This window comes from Mus pahari, chromosome 10 (assembly GCF_900095145.1).
Source record: "Mus pahari chromosome 10, PAHARI_EIJ_v1.1, whole genome shotgun sequence".
Lineage (NCBI taxonomy): Eukaryota > Metazoa > Chordata > Mammalia > Rodentia > Muridae > Mus > Mus pahari.
In genome coordinates, this window is record NC_034599.1 from 46,381,486 (window position 1) to 46,397,250 (window position 15,765).

Genomic DNA, 15,765 nt, shown 5'->3' on the forward strand with positions numbered 1-15,765 from the left:
GCCATGGGTGTGATAATTGCCATGACTTGATCACTGTATAATGTTTGCGTATTGTGTTAGTTTTCTGTCAACCTGACACAAGCTAGTCATCTGGAAGAGGGAACCTCAGCTGAGAAAATGACCTCATTGGATTGGTCTGCAGGAAAGTCCATGGGGCCATTTTCTTGGTAAAGGATTGATGTGTGAGGGCATAGTCCCCTGTGGGTAGTGCCACCCTGGACAGGAGGTTCTGAGTTGTAAAAACAAACCCCCCAAAAGCGGAGGGAGCCATGGGGAACAAGTCAGGAAGCAGTGTTCCTCTGCGAGTCTCTTGCCTCCAGGTTTCTGCCCTGACTTTCCTTCGTGATAGGCTAAGCTGGAACTTCGTGAAGCCTTGCTGTCCCAAGCTGCTTTTAGCCATTATGTTTACCATGGCAACAGAAAGCAAATTAGAACATGCAGATTGAAGTATTACATTGTACACCCACAGATGTGTGTAATCATTTTATATACATATGTACATGCATGCATGCATACATACATACATACATACGTGTGTGTGTGTGTGTGTGTGTGTGTGTGTGTGTGTGTGTGTACATATCTAGCACTGCCTAAAACTGACTGTTGAAGGAGGGGAAGTCACCAGTGAGAGGCGGCTACACAGCAGCCACCGGAAGCTCCTTTTCCTTTGCTTCTCCCTGAGTAGCCTCCAAGGAGGGAGCTTTGAGCACAAGGAAGAGGGAGGCTTTTAGCTTTAGCATCTCTGTTTGTGTTCCATAAGCTAGGGGTAGTTTGCTGAGACAAAACCCCACCAGAAGATGAGAGAAGGAGACATGTCCACTACTCGTATCTAAGTATGAATGACTCCCCGGATTAGAATTTGTTCACCCTGACTTCCTAGCCGAGGGAAGCAATAAGACAACAGCAGAGGACATTTTGGGACTCTGTTGAAGAACTGGGCCCAACTGGAACTTTAGAGACCATGATAGAAAACAGGAGTCTTGGCTTCTAGGAGACAGGAGGGACCAGAGGATGTGAAAGGAAGTGAAGAAAGAGTTGTTCGAGGAGACTGTAAGGGTCACCTTGGTTTATGCATCCACAATGTCAAGGTGTAGGCAGGTTATTTATGATGGGGGCGACCTGCAGGGACCCACACTACCAAGTGGACATTGTTCAGCTCAGCAAAGGAATTTATACTGCCCCGATGTACTAGAAGCAGATTCCTGTTTCTCATGTCAGTTTCGTTTCTCTTTTCTTTTCTTTTCTTTTCTTTTCTTTTCTTTTCTTTTCTTTTCTTTTCTTTTCTCTTTTCTCTTTTCTCTTTCTTTCTTTCTTTCTTTCTTTCTTTCTTTCTTTCTTTCTTTCTTTCTTTCTTTCTTTCTTTCTTTCTTTCTTTTTTGTATATGGTAAATGCTATACACCTCTGCCCAATAAGCCACAGAGGTCCTCTGCATAGCTGGAAGATATGTAGCATTGATGACCCTTGCCTGGCAGTGTGTGCTTTCTCAATGTCACTTTGCCTCTTGGTGTCCTGTTTGCTGCCTGCCACAACCTAGTCCCACCTTCTACATTCTTTTTGAAATAGAAGATTTGTTTTTCTTTGATCATTGAATGTCCATTGTACTCAGACACTTTGGTACCTGTAATGTTTTCCATTAGTTAGATATTGCCTAGTTTAACTGAAGCTACCACTGATCAACCTTCAATGGGGGGGGGGTAGTATTCTGAAGTAACATTTGGACATCCTGGATAAAACTTTACCTTCACAAAGCCAATCTCCTGACCTCCTACTATTTTATTGACAATAAAGTACTTATATCAGGTGCCATACTTTTTTTTACTGTGTCTTTACAAGTCCCTGTAATAAGGGGAATGTGTATAATACTACACACTTTAAAGTTGCATGCTATCTAAAATAAGTTCTGTTTTATGTGCCTCAAACTGCATAGACCATTTCCTCTTTCTTTTGCTAAATACACATAGTTTATAACTAATAAAATTAGACAGGAAAATCATGTTTTATGATCTGCATAAAGTTTTTAATGCAATATAAGAAAAATAACTAGTGCTAAAAAAAATAATGCTTTAAAGGTAACAGAAAATTTAGAATGAAATGGGTTCCTAAAGCTCTAAAGTGGCTTCCTTGTAAAGGTTGTCTCATTAGGATGTGATCCAGAAAATATTTGACTGACATTGTAGTGTTTTGTAAGGATTTTACACTGGATAAGAACAGGGATGAGGACTGCTGTCAACTAGCACTGACAGAATCGTGGCTTAAAGTGAAAATCCAGTTCTGAATGAGCTAGCACACCTAGAAGAATCTGTGGACACAGAGTCCAGCTTCTCTATAAGGATGCAGAAGTCCTCTGGCCTGCTTCTCAGTAAGCTCTCCGGCACTCATAAGAGCCCCAGGCCATGCTGCCATCTTCTTTTGTCCAAGGTGAAGGGTCATGAAGGGAAGAGACATCTGACCCTTCCTCTGGGGAGAGGGGCCCCACCTTGGGTGGGAGGTCATTTGACACCGTCATGAAAGACGTGAAGGGGTATGGAGGTGAGGTAGGGTACCCTGGTGTGTGGTGCAGATCTTCCAGTGCATGCAGCGAGTAGGGCTGAGCCCCAGCAAGGGAGGTCCCCCAGCCCATGTTCCTGTGCTGGGTGCTGCTTCCTGACTCCAGCTGGGAGAGGCAACTGGTGCTGGGTGGCAAAGTCTGCAGGGCATCAGCAGGCATAGGGTCCGGCTGGCTAAGACCATCTGGTACCGTCTGTTCCCAGGAGTCTCTCTAAGGAAAACGACAAAAGCATAGGAATTAGTCTTTGGTTGATGCTCTGAGGATGCAGAGCTGCCACTGGACCGAGGCATCCGGACAAACTTTGCATGCTTTCCGAAGCCTGCCTTGCAGACAGCTTTTCCCACTAGTGTTTGATCCTAAGCCAGGAAAATCTGGGCTAACTTCTACTTGAGGATGTAAGTCTGGGCACCACGCTCCCCTTTACAGAAGCAAGGGAAGGCAGCCCTCATTCCTGGTTTGGGTGAGTAGTAGCCCTCCAATGACATAGGCTCTAGAATGACCTGGGGTTGGGACTCCCTACCTGCTCAACAGTACTTTTCTTGGGGTGGACTGAGTTCACTCACAGTACCACCTACCACCCTCCGGACACTGTGACATGTCTGTGACATGGGGTGTAGATTTCTTGAGTTGCTGCAAGCCCTAAATAAACAAAAGTCCATGGAAGTCCTTGCCACAGAGTAAGGTTAATTCCCGGTCCCACCCTTTTGGTCTAAAATTCCACCTTCAGCCATTCATCCTATTGTGGCAGAAGGCTTTGCAGTTTTCTATAAAAGGACTATTAGAAGCTTTTGGATCTTTCTGAACCTATTTCTTTGGAAGGATCAAGAGAGAACAGGTAGGAGGGTGTGTTGTGAGGAATCTAGATCCCAGGGACTGGGAAGGAAGTGGAAGAGGAAGCTGGGTAAATCTCTTTGGGGAGCTGGTCTAATCCTATCTAGATGTGACTCCAACCTTTGTTCCTTAGGGCTCAGAGGCCCGAAGGAGTCTTGCATTAGCAGCATGGGGGAATGTTCAGCAAACAGAATAGTAACAAAATCAATGTGAATTCTATCTTACACACCCCCGGCTCCAAAACTCTAGACGTTTGATGTCTCGGTTTTGGTGTGATCTTTGAGCCGGAGTTCCTCAGAAGCCCCCCCAGCAAAGCCAGCCTGACCCAGCACCTCCAGGTGTGAGCAGAACTGTCTCAGGAATCCCCAGGTGAGTCATCTGGCTTCAGCTTGGTCACCATGCTGGGAGTGCAGGGCCACAGGAGCTGGGACTCCACCCCCTTCCTCCCTGCACATGAAATAACCACACTCACAAAGACGAAATGAGTTGGGTCACTGGGGAATGGAGGCGGCAAGAGAGGTGGCAGAGTCGAGGTGCTGAACAGGGAACTGGGTGTGGGGGTCAGCGCTGGTGGGCGGTAGTCTCCATAGGGCTCAGCCAGGTAGGACTCCAGCAGGCCTGTGTGAGTCTGCCCAGCTGTGGACTCGCAGGCAAAGGGCTTGCTCATGCTGGCCGTGTAGAGGTCATTTGAGAACTGTTTGCTGCTATGGAAGTCGGAATCAGACAGGAAAGATCTCCTGACACCATAGTAACCTGACATCACAGGTGATCCTGTAGCCAAATGAAAGAGAAATGGGCAAAAGTTTCCAGTAGGAAGCTCAGAGTAGGTGGTTCTGCATTTGGTGCTGTGTGAAAAGATGGTACCCACTTGCCTGACACCATCGTTAACAAAAAAAATCCACATGTCTTGAATGGCATGCAATATTCCTGTATCACTGTTTCAAGTTCACTTTGGCCTTAGAGATTAATTCGTGTTAGATGTACCATAACTTTACCTAGATAACGATTTATCATGCATCTTTTAGGTTCAGATATTTCTAGGAAGGGGCACAGAGAGCTAAGTTAGAGAATCCCTTGGTATGGTATCCCAGTCATCATTAACCGTCAACTTGACATAGCCTAGAACCAATTGCAAAGAGATTCTCAAATGGGTGTCTTTATCAGGTCAGTCTGTGGGTATGGATGTAAGAGATTGCCTTGATTATTAAGTGATGTTAGGTGTGCCCACTGTGGGAGACACTATTCCCTGGGCAGGTAGCTGTGGGCCATATAAGAAAGCTAGCTAAGTGTAAGCCTATGAGCGAGTCAACAATTAGCATTCATCTATGCTTTCTGCTTCAAGTTCCTGCCCTAACATCCCTCAATGATGGACAGTAATATGGAAGTTGAAATAACCCCTTTCCTCCTTAGAGTGGGTTTTGGTCATGGTATTTGTTGCAGCAACAGAATCGAATTGGAATATTTGGAAACTATACCTTTTGATGGAGCTATAAACATCTTTTCACAGCTTCTGAGCTACATCCCACAATATACAGGACTGCATCCCATAATATACAGGACAACGTCCATAATATACAGTCAAGAGGCTGCTTCTGGGATTTTTACATCCGATAACACATCTCTCTGGGGAAGAGGATACACAACTCACCTCAAGCCAGGGACAGGTGTATTGCCTTTTCATTTTTTTGCACGCCGATCATCACCACCATGTCTCCCACCCAGCCTGCATCAGGAGATGGCTTACCCTGAGCCAAGATTGCTGAGAAGCCAGTTTTTTGAGGAAAAACAACAAACTCTCTGACATTGCAGGCTTTGATGGTTCTAGTGTTATTTGCTGCCCCCTAGTGGTCAGACTGGACTCCCTCATTCATCTCTCTGACTTAGAGTAGTAGGTTTCTAAAGAGAAAGCTTGGTAGAGTTTTGTCAGGAGGAACAGAGAGAAAAGCTGAAATTGACGAGAGTTTTATTTAAGAAAGGACCAGTGAAATAGTTGCTGCACTCGAACTCTCTGACCCTGCAGTCGTCTGGGGCAGGAAATGGGTGGTTGTCGGGAATCCGTTTGGGCCACAGGCTCCGGGTCCGGGTGACTTATCATTTTATATATCCCATCTTAGACCTTTATAACTTGCATTTGCATATCTTAAATTGCTTTCCCAGACCCTCACAACTCACTTAAGCTTTCATATCCTCAGACTTTTATACACCTTAAAAGTCTTTCTCAAGGGGCTGAGATACGGAGATGTTCCCCCTTCCCTCCCTCCAACAACAGTGAGTCCCATTGAGCTTTGTCCTTACTCCCCAACCCCCTGAAGGGAAACCAAGATCCTCCGCATCCTTCCCCTGGGTGACTTGTTCACAGTGAGAACCTGAGCATCTTCCACCTAATGTAGCATTTTTATTTTGTTCTTTACGCTGTGACCTGCTACCGCTATCTTCCCAGGGGTTCTAAGAGCTCTGTGGTGGTAGATCAGGTCTCATGCACTCTCTGGTCTGTAAAATCCGGGAGTAGAAGGCTGCATTCGGCATGCCACACAAATGTATTCATTTGGGGAGACACTCAAGTTCCCCACCAAAGCCTTTAGCACGCTTTGGCTCACTACACTTCCATGTTAAATCCACCAATTTCTAATCGGTCTGTAAGCCTGCGAGGGAGTCAGCAAGTAGAATTCGTCTACACTTTCTGCTTCAAGTTTCTGCTCTGACTTCGCTCAATGATGGATTCTGTGGTGACAGTTTTAGTTATAAACACACCGGGGGAGAGGAATCTGGACAAATAAAAAATTCATGCCACAAAGAAGTTCTATCCCACAGATTGGTGAGGGCGGTGAATAGGGGATGAAACTTCCAGGGAGGTGCATTTATATTTCTAATTTCAAAATAAAAACCAATCAGGAAGAAAAGCCCTCTGCTTTCCCAAGTGTATCCATTTCTCCTGAAAAAGAGGAGAAGAATTCTAGAAGGCAGGAGAATCTGCAGAAACTCCTTTTAGTACAAAAGAGCAGATGCAGCCAACTTTGAATGGAAGTAAACTCGAAGGGGAAATACAACAGAGACATGTACATCAATTATCTGGGATGCTTCGGAACTTCTTTTCCCATGCAACTTGGAAAGTGTTAAATCACTTTGGAGTTTTCGATCCGGAACGGAAAGTGTGTGGTGGGGTTGGGTGTACAAGGATGCTTATTACTGTTACAAAACTTCCTTTCCCACCCGCACAGGGAACTCACTGTGTGGCATGCAGGAGGGATTTAATAAATGTAGCTCCAACCCCTCATGTTCCCTTCTCCTTGGGCATATCATCTAAAACAGTGGTCCTCAATCTTCCCAAGGCTGTGGCCCTTTAACACAGTTCCTCATGTTGTAGTGGCCCCCCACCCCAACATAAAATTATTATCGTTGCTACTTCATAACTGTATTTTTGCTATTGGTATGAATTGTAAGTATGAATATGATATGAATATGCAGAATATTTGCTATCACGGCCCACAGGTTGAGAACTGCTGGCGGTATTCGGTCATAATGTCAGAGCTTTCAATGTTTCCACACCGTGCCAAGAGCCTGGTTACTACTGCTTGTGTCTAGAAGCTTCTCTCAGGCAGGAGATCGAAAGGCCCACCTTTCAAGACCTAATCAATTCAGTTCAGGGTGATTCAATGAGATCTATCTTCACTGATCAGTCTTTTTCCCCTCAAAGAAGCAAAAATAAGAATGTGATGTGTTAACAAAACATTGGAAGCTCTTGGCTGGAGACAGAACGTGGTGGTAGAGAGCAGTTACACAGCATGTGCTCAGCACTGGTGTCTGTGGTTCCCTGCACTGGGAAACAAAGCACACACACTCACTTTCGACTTAAATTGCTTGTTGAGTTAAAGGTCTCACCTGGCATCTGGATGAACGGAGGCTGGGAGGAGCTGACACTGCCCTGGAAGGCAAACAGAAAGCAGGTGTTTTCGTCTTTAGTTACAAGCTTGAATTTAATTTTAAAATCAGGAATATATTTTTCAAACTATCCTTCTTCCCTCCCTCTTTTCTTCTGTCTCTCCCTTCCTTTTGTCTTTGGGTGTGAATGTGTATGCATGTTTGTGTGTATATATGTGTATATATGTGTGTGTGTATATATATATATATATATATATATGTACATATATATATTTGTATATGTGTGTATTTATATGAGTGTGTATGTGTTTATATATGTGTTTGTGCATATATGTGCATTTGTATATTTGTGTATTTTATGCGTTTGTGCATATATGTGTTTGTGCATATGTGTGTATTTGTATATGTGTGTGCATATATGTGGATTTGTGTGTGTTTGCATGCGTTGTGGAAGGGTGCACATGTGGAGGCCAGAGGACAGCTTGCAGGAGTCAGGTATGTTCTTCTACCTTCCAAGTGTTGAACTTCATCAAGCTAGGAGGTGAGTACCTTTAGTTCCTGAGCCCCAACACTGAAGTCTTATCAATTCCTAGTGACTGCGACTATAACCGTATTTAGAAATGGGATCTTTCAAAGTGTAATTTCTTAAAATAAGATGTGGTCATACTGAATTAGGGTGTTCCCCCAACCCCAGATGACTGATGTCCCTGTAAGAAGAGAAGAGGAAGTGGAGAGATGGCTTAGTGTTTAAGAGCTCTTCCTGAACAGGTTTAATTCCCAGCTCTCACAGGGTGGTTCCCAACTATCTGTAACTCCAGTCCCTAGGGATCTGATACCCTCTTCTGGCCCCTGTGGATACTGCATGCAGGCAAAAATCCATATAAGTAAAATATAAAATGATTTAAAAGAAGGAGGAGGAGGAGGAGGAGGAGGAGAAGGAGAAGAAGAAGAAGAAGAAGAAGAAGAAGAAGAAGAAGAAGAAGAAGAAGAAGAAGAAGAAGAAGAAGAAGAAGAAGAAGAAGAAGGAGGAGGAGGAGGAGGAGAAGAAGAAGAAGAAAGGAGAGCACAGAGCACACTCAATGATACAGACATGGTGGGGGTCATATAGAGATAAGAAAAGCACGAATAATCTAACCTCATGACTTGGGTCAAGGAACCCTGGTGGCCAGCAGAAGGAAGGAGGAAGGGAAAGGGATTCTGTTCCTTTAGCTCTGAGGGACCAGGGCCTGCCCACATCTCTAGAACCAGTATTTCTACTGCTTAAGCTATCTGCTTTGTGCTTGCCTGTGTCAATAGTCGCTGTGGGAGACTAATGATACAGAGATGTAAGGGATGTATGACAGGGAAAGATGACAGAGGTGGGTGGTAGGGATCACACCCAGGTGTAGGTGATGTTGTACAGACATCAGAATGAAGAGTATCTAGATGTGTGGACCCTTAGAAGATTACAAATGGGGGCAGGCAAGTCAGCTGTGCAAGCACGAGGGTGTGACTCTGGGTTTCCAGAATCCACGTAAAAACCTGGGTAGGCAGCATGCGCCTGTAACCCTCGCCTTAGGGATGGACGTTACAGACAAGAGTATCCCTGAAGCTCACTGGCCCGCCATTCTAGCTGAATTCATGAGCTTCAGGGTTAGTGGGAGAGTAATTGAGGAAAGACATTCAACAGTGACTTGAGGCCTCTAAATGCACACATACACAGATGCTCATATCACACATGTACACAACAGCACACACAGAGTCATACATAAGATACAAAAAATGAATATTACAAAAGCAAATGATAGCTCCAAAATGGCCCCCAATAAAGTCCGTGGTGAAAATACCTTCCAAGGAGGTCAAGCATCCTTAAGACCTAGGCTGAGCTCTTAGCCTAAGCCCTCTAGGTCCTGCAGACTCTGCGGGCTGGAGAGGATTCACAGAGTCTCATGCAATCACTCTGCATGTTTCCAACACCATATATCCAATGTCCAACAATGGAGAACTCAGTGCTCTGGCTGCCTTCTCTCTCTCTCTCTCTCTCTCTCTCTCTCTCTCTCTCTCTCTCGTCTTGGAGATCTCTGACCCTTTAAACTCAGAAGAAAGGGATCTGCTCTCTTTTCTAATCATCTCTTTCTCTCAATCAGAATAGATTTAACTCTTATTCCACATAGTTCTTTTTGAATATTTGAAGATAATCCTTTATTTTCCAAATGTCTTGTTTATGTGTACAGACATGTGCACATGTTTGTGTGTATGTGTGTGTATATGTGTGTGTTTAAATACCAGAGGAGGTCAATCTTGTTCACCTCGACTTCTGAGACAGGCATCATTGGGACCCTTAGGAATCAGTGACTAAGTATGACTAGTTGGCCAGCAAGCCTTGAGCACATTCTTGTTTCTGCCTTCCTGGCTTTGGGATTCCAAGTGTGTGCCATTATGCCCAGTTTTGGACATAGGTGTTGGGTGCTAAACTCAGGTCCTCATGTTTGTGTGGTAAGCATTTTACTGAGCAGTTTTCCCAAGAGCACTGTTACCAACTGCCTCCCTAGTCACTCTACCTGCTATAATGAATACCGCAGCCTAGGGACTTAGCCCTTTATTTCACACTTCTGGGAACTGGGAATCTGAGGTCGTGGCTTCGTTCTTATTTGGGTCTCTTTCTGGTTTGCAGTCTTCTCACTGTGACTTCCAGTGACACACAGAGATCATATATCTAATGTATTAATGACTCCAAGTCCCCACCTCTGAATACAATCATGTTGAAGAAGAGGCTTCATCCTAGAAATCTTGAGGTCTCAGTCATTCTGTCTGTCCATCGCTCTGACTCCTAATTCTGTCTTCCAGGTAAAACATCACCATGCAACCACTCAGCAGCAGTATTGTATTTAAGAATGAATACTGTTGAACCAATGTGCCTGTGTTTGAATCCCAGGTCTGCCTCCTTATTGTGAACTTTGGTTAGAACATAGCCATGAAGTGCACCTGGTATAAAGAGGCATCGTGTGGGACACGGCTCATGTTACAGCCATCCCCTCTTATCACTGAGGCATACAAACACTACGTTATTCCTGCTTACGCAGGTTGATAAAGTTTAGCTTATAAATCAGACACAGTAAGGGGTAGTGAATAATACAAAACACAATGAATACAATATTCTGTAATAAAATTGCCCATATTGCTAGTGGAACAAGGCTGACTCAGTCTTAAGCACTGAGATCTTGTGAGAGTTGGCCTGGTAACTGAGAAGTCTGTCTCCTTTTGCTGTGTTGGGTGGGGATTGAACACAGGGCCTGTGCATTGCAGACAAGTACTGTCCCACCAAGTTAGATCCCCATCCCAAGGAGAAGGCTTCCAGTGACTGGAACACTAATAGCACTTATGGAACTTCGATCCATTGGACAAAGGTAAAACCCATCTCGGAGTGGGGGGATCTGGTGGAGCAGCAGAGATTTTAACTGCTCCTCAGAATGGCTACAGTGTAAAACATAAATTATTCATTGATGGGATTCTCCGTTGAATAATTTAAAACTGCGGTTGGCAGCGAGCCACCCACACTGTGAATCCATGTGGTGAAAGGATGTGTTTAATACAATCTTGTTCTTGACACAAGGCTTCACTATGTAGTCCAAGCAGGTCTTGAACTCAGGCCTGGGCTGTCCTGTCCCTCATACTGCGAGTACAGATGAGTACTGATACCTCTGGCTAAGTCAAGTGGCAGTCAGGAATTCTTAGATATGCAGTGGTCAGAGAGGTGCAGATCGGGATCCCTAACATCTGTTTGACCAAACCATAGATGAGCTGGATTTGGCACAAGTTCCCATGCGGCCAGGGCCCCTGCTGTTCAGCATACCCTTCCTGTTTCTGATTGCCTGCCAGGGTCTCTTCTAGAAGGATTCTATTGTAGACCTCTGATACCTCCTGACTTCGATCGCGGACCCCTTGCCGGTGAGATTGAATGGTGGTGGGGTTGGTAACTGTCTAGGTGCTTCTCTGGTTGAGTCTGCTGTTGCCTCCCCTTCCCCATTTCTCCTCCCCTTTCCTGTTCTGGCCAAGGCGGGGCCAGGTTGAAGTTATGAATCAAAGCTCAGTCGGATGTCTGGGTCTTTCTGACATTTGTTAGTCTCAGAGCATCATGGGCTCTCCTCAGCACCGGCCAGCGTGTATGCATCTGCACCATGCTGGGCTGCAGGCAGGTTGATGCTCACTGTGGCTGATGAAGATCCTGCTGGCGTCTACAACTCAGCTCTAAAAGTTCCTCTTCCCTTCCCTTCTGCCACCACCAGTCCTGAAGATGCCACTCCTTGCCTCCCTCTGAATAGCCGTAATTATTACCATGGAAAACATCAGGGTTGTTCCTGCCCAGACCCAATTTTAATATGGGAGGCTCTACCAGTTATGACTCTAGTTAATTTTATCTATACTTTGACAAAAAGAGGTCTCATGAGTTCCTCCTTCTATATAATTTCATCTTGTCTGCACTGTGGGAATTATACACTATTTCCATTCTTTATGGTCACCCATAAAACTTTACTATGCAGACTTAACAAGACCTGCAAACAATAGCTAAAACCTACTGAAAGATAAACAACCAAGGACATTAATTCTCATTACCATTTTCCTATGGTTAGTTATATTCTTTAAGTCAAGCAATTACAATCTAGAGCGTACTAGTATATTAAGCAAATCGCTACTATATTTACTTCTATGCTTACCTTTTCTCTGGTTAGTATTTGTGCAGACTTTCTATATTAGCTTCATCTTCCCAAAACAACTTTCTATAAGATTCCTTAAATGTGTGTGCATTTTTTAAAAAAGTAATTCACTTCCAGTTTTATTTATCTAAGAAATAATTTCTTTTGACCTTGTTTTAGGAAGATAATATTTCTGATTTTACAATCATACAATCAGAACTTTTTAGTATTTAATCTCTTGGCACCTTGAAAACGTCCCACAGTCTTTGGTTTCCATAATTCCAGTTAGCAGTCTGCTATTACTCTTAAAGTGATTTTGTGTGACAAGCTTGTTTTTCTTTTCTTGTTGTTTTTAAAATATATATATTTTTTTCTGCCTTCCAGGATCTTCAAACCCAGTTTACATTGTCAGGAAGTAAACCACATCCCTCTTCATTCTGCTTGGTACAGGACACATTTGCGTCTTTGTTTTTCTGGGGCTTCATGCTTTTTTATCTGGTTACGACCACTTTGAACCACTGCAGCCTTAAACTTCGCTCTAGTACATCCTCTGAGACTACTTTGATACATCTTGGACCTTTTGCTTTTATCCTATATATTATACAACCTCCTCATTTCCCCTACATCCATGATTTTGTGTTTCCTCATATCTTTTAGAGGTTGGTATAGATTTCTTCAGATTTTATTGGTTTACTAATTATTCGATTGTAATTTGCTGCTTAACTCACATATTAAGCTTAAAAATATTTATTTATTATGTATTTATTTATTTATACACACGAGTGTGCACATATGTGTGGGTGGAGGCCCCAGGTTGATATTGAGTATCTTCTTCAATTATTCTCCACCTTAGTTTCTGAAACAAGGTCTCTAATTGGATCTGGAGCTCACTAACTTGGCTAAACTGTAGGGCCAGCAAGTCCTGGGATCCTTCTGTCTTTGTCTTCTCCCACTGAAGTTATATACGTGAGTTATGCTATCTGTGGTTTTGTTTTGGATGCAGAGTATCTGACCTCAGGTTTTCATGGCAAGCACTTTACCAACTAACCCATCTTCCCAGGCCCACATTGAGTTTTTTAAATTAACACTTTATATTTTTGTTTTAATAAATCCTACTTTAAATTGTGCTCTGTGATTTTTGTCTTAAAACATCCTGAAGGCAAGCGTCATTTGTCTCGTTGTTTTGTCTATGAGGCTGAGGCACAGAGGGGACAAACAAGTTTCTTCCTATGTTGTGTGGTGGTGGCAGGAGTAAGACTCAGCGAGGACCTCTGATAGCAGAGCCCAGTTCTTCACCACCACACCAGGCCACCTTCCAAGAATTTCATTAATTAGGAATAGAAACCCACCACTATTTTAGAAAAATTCAGCTTTAAGGAGAGTTAGAGACATTCAGAGATATAATATAATCATCTACAAGCCCACAGAAGTGTGATATGGGATTGGATATGTGTTTTTTAACAACACATCAAATTGAACCCTTATAACGCAGTGCCAAAATCATGTTATAGATCGCTTTTGTTAAATTAGTGTGTATCCCCTCTATGGCCAGGAACTACTGAGATTAATCAATATTAAAACCAATGCTAGCACACACCTCTTCAATTCACCTCACAGAACAAAGAAGAAAGAGCCGTGTGTGACTGGAGAGGATTTCACTGGACAGATTTAACGATTAGACCTCACTTTCCATCCCGTCCTTAGATTTCTAGGTTAGGAGAGAATGACCTGGGCCAGACAAGCTTCCTCCACCATGGGAGGCCCCCCCCTCACGCCCTTTATTCTTTGTTCAATACATTGTATTCATGCAGTTACTTTTTATCCTATCAATAACACCGGATTTAATATTACAGAGTCCCTAGCTTTTGACCATGCAAGATGGTATATAATTTTTATTTTGCATACTGCAAACAACAGGATCCTGCAATACCAGGTAGCCAAATTTAGAGGTTTATATTTGAATGAAATTTGCCGATCTGCAACTTCCTGTAGCCAGCAGAGCAGCCTCACAGCTGCCCCCAAAGCCCCTCCATGAAAATGAGTTAATTTGAACTAATAGATCACCGAGGCAGTAAAGTGATAAGATTAGGAGTTTCCTTTGAATACATTTATTGCCATTTTTTTATGACCCTATAATATTTTCAGGGTAGTAGTTTCAATGTAGTTGAAGGAATACATTGGGATAAATGAGGAAAGATCCCTCTCAGTGGCTTAATGTTTCTTTGGAGCTGCTAAATCCATTAAAAACAATTACAAAGTTTCCAAAGCATTTCCTTAAACTTAAAGATGTTAACAGCGATGCTTCAATTGCAATAACTATAGTCATTTGTAAGTAGGTGGTATCTCCAAGGGATTTGCAACACTTTACACATTTAGTTTCTTAGGATTATCTTATCCATGCCAGGGAGTCAGGTCAATCTAGTGATAGTATATTGAACTTTCTAACATCATATTTTTATCTGAATTTAGATCCATCCATTGCAGAGCACATGCTTTCCCACTAAGTTTGTAATAAATGTAAAGTTACGCTGATGTCAAGGCATATTAGCTTTAAATGGCCCTGTTAGGTGGGCATACTTTCTTCCCGAAGGAAATAAAAACAGGCATCGAGAATTGTGTGCACTAATGTGATAAATATGCTGCAGAATCAGGGGAAATTGGATGTATGTCATGCTTTATATGGTGCCTACACTACCTCAAACATCTAATAAATATGATTTCTTTTGCAAACTTTGAAACACATTTCACTTACAGACTATCTGAGCTATCCAACTAATGACAAACACTCCGTGATGACAAGACATTATGGTTCCGAGCATCTACAAGGTGCCAATTACATCACACACTGCCACCAGCATAGAAAGTGGATATTGTCTCAGGCTCACTAAAGGAGATACTGAGCATAGGAGCGGCTATGTGCCTACAATCAACTAACATCATATTTTTAAGAGAATAAGAGAACTAAGCATGAGACTCTAGTCTCCCAAGCATCTTTGGTGAGTTCTCAAGGACATCGCATCAAGCAAGTCCTGTGTCCTGGCTCCTCAACAGAATCACCGAGTTCGTTGACTGCCCTTGATGTGAAAACTATCACAGTGCTTTGCAGGTGAAAATAATCAACTTCTCATATTCGGAACCACTTGAGAAGACTAGCCACTTGTGAGAAGAAAACACCGCTACAGTTTCTTGGAAGCTCCTCCCCCCAGGAAGTGGCGTCATTGGTCTACTCCTGAATTTAGGGTAGCGGATTGTGGTTTGAGTTGACTGATAGAATATGGCCGAAGGGATCTGTAAGCTTCTGATTTTAGGCCTCAAGGGGCTTTGAAGGTTGTTTCATTCACTATCTTTTACTTCCTCCTAAGAAAGGGAGTCTAGCCTCCAGAAGGACAAAAGACTGCATGAAGTGGAAGTGGGGTGATCCTGTCAACAGCCAGCAGCACCACCAGGTACCAGGGAGAGTGCTTCTGACCATGCACTTCACCTGAGCCCCCAACTCAATGCAACTGCATGAGTCGCCCCCTGGAGACAGCAAATGAAGCTTCAGATGACCCCAGAAACTGTAAGAAATGATCAATTATTATACTACTAAGGCCAAGGGGTTTATTAGGCAGCAGTAAGTAGCAGATACATCGCCAGGGGAAAGTAGCTCAGGAGATACAATGGCTCCTTCCTACTTTCTACCGATGGGAGATTAGAAATGAGGTTAGTTAGTGTGCTCAGATTTTGAATGTGAAGGCTGAGAAGGGGAGAGGAAGCTCCCAGTGCAAGGAATCTCACGAACTGTGCCCGGAGGAGGAGGAGGAGGAGGAGGAGGAGGAGGAGAAGCTTGAAGC

The 15,765-nt window shown here is 43.4% G+C and overlaps 1 protein-coding gene across 1 annotated transcript in view; it reads right to left on the reverse strand.

Annotated features, from left to right (window-relative positions):
* Positions 1-2,113: 2,113 nt before the first annotated feature.
* The window catches only part of C10H11orf53 (chromosome 10 C11orf53 homolog), a 29,335-nt gene continuing 15,683 nt past the window's right edge, over positions 2,114-15,765 (reverse strand). Inside the window, exons 2-4 of the mRNA XM_021205874.2 lie at positions 7,260-7,302; positions 3,853-4,151; positions 2,114-2,759 (exon numbers count right to left, since the gene is read on the reverse strand). Coding sequence (XP_021061533.1) covers positions 2,358-2,759; positions 3,853-4,151; positions 7,260-7,266 — 708 coding nt within the window. The 5' untranslated portion in view covers positions 7,267-7,302 and the 3' untranslated portion in view covers positions 2,114-2,357. The remainder of the gene's footprint in view (positions 2,760-3,852; positions 4,152-7,259; positions 7,303-15,765) is intronic.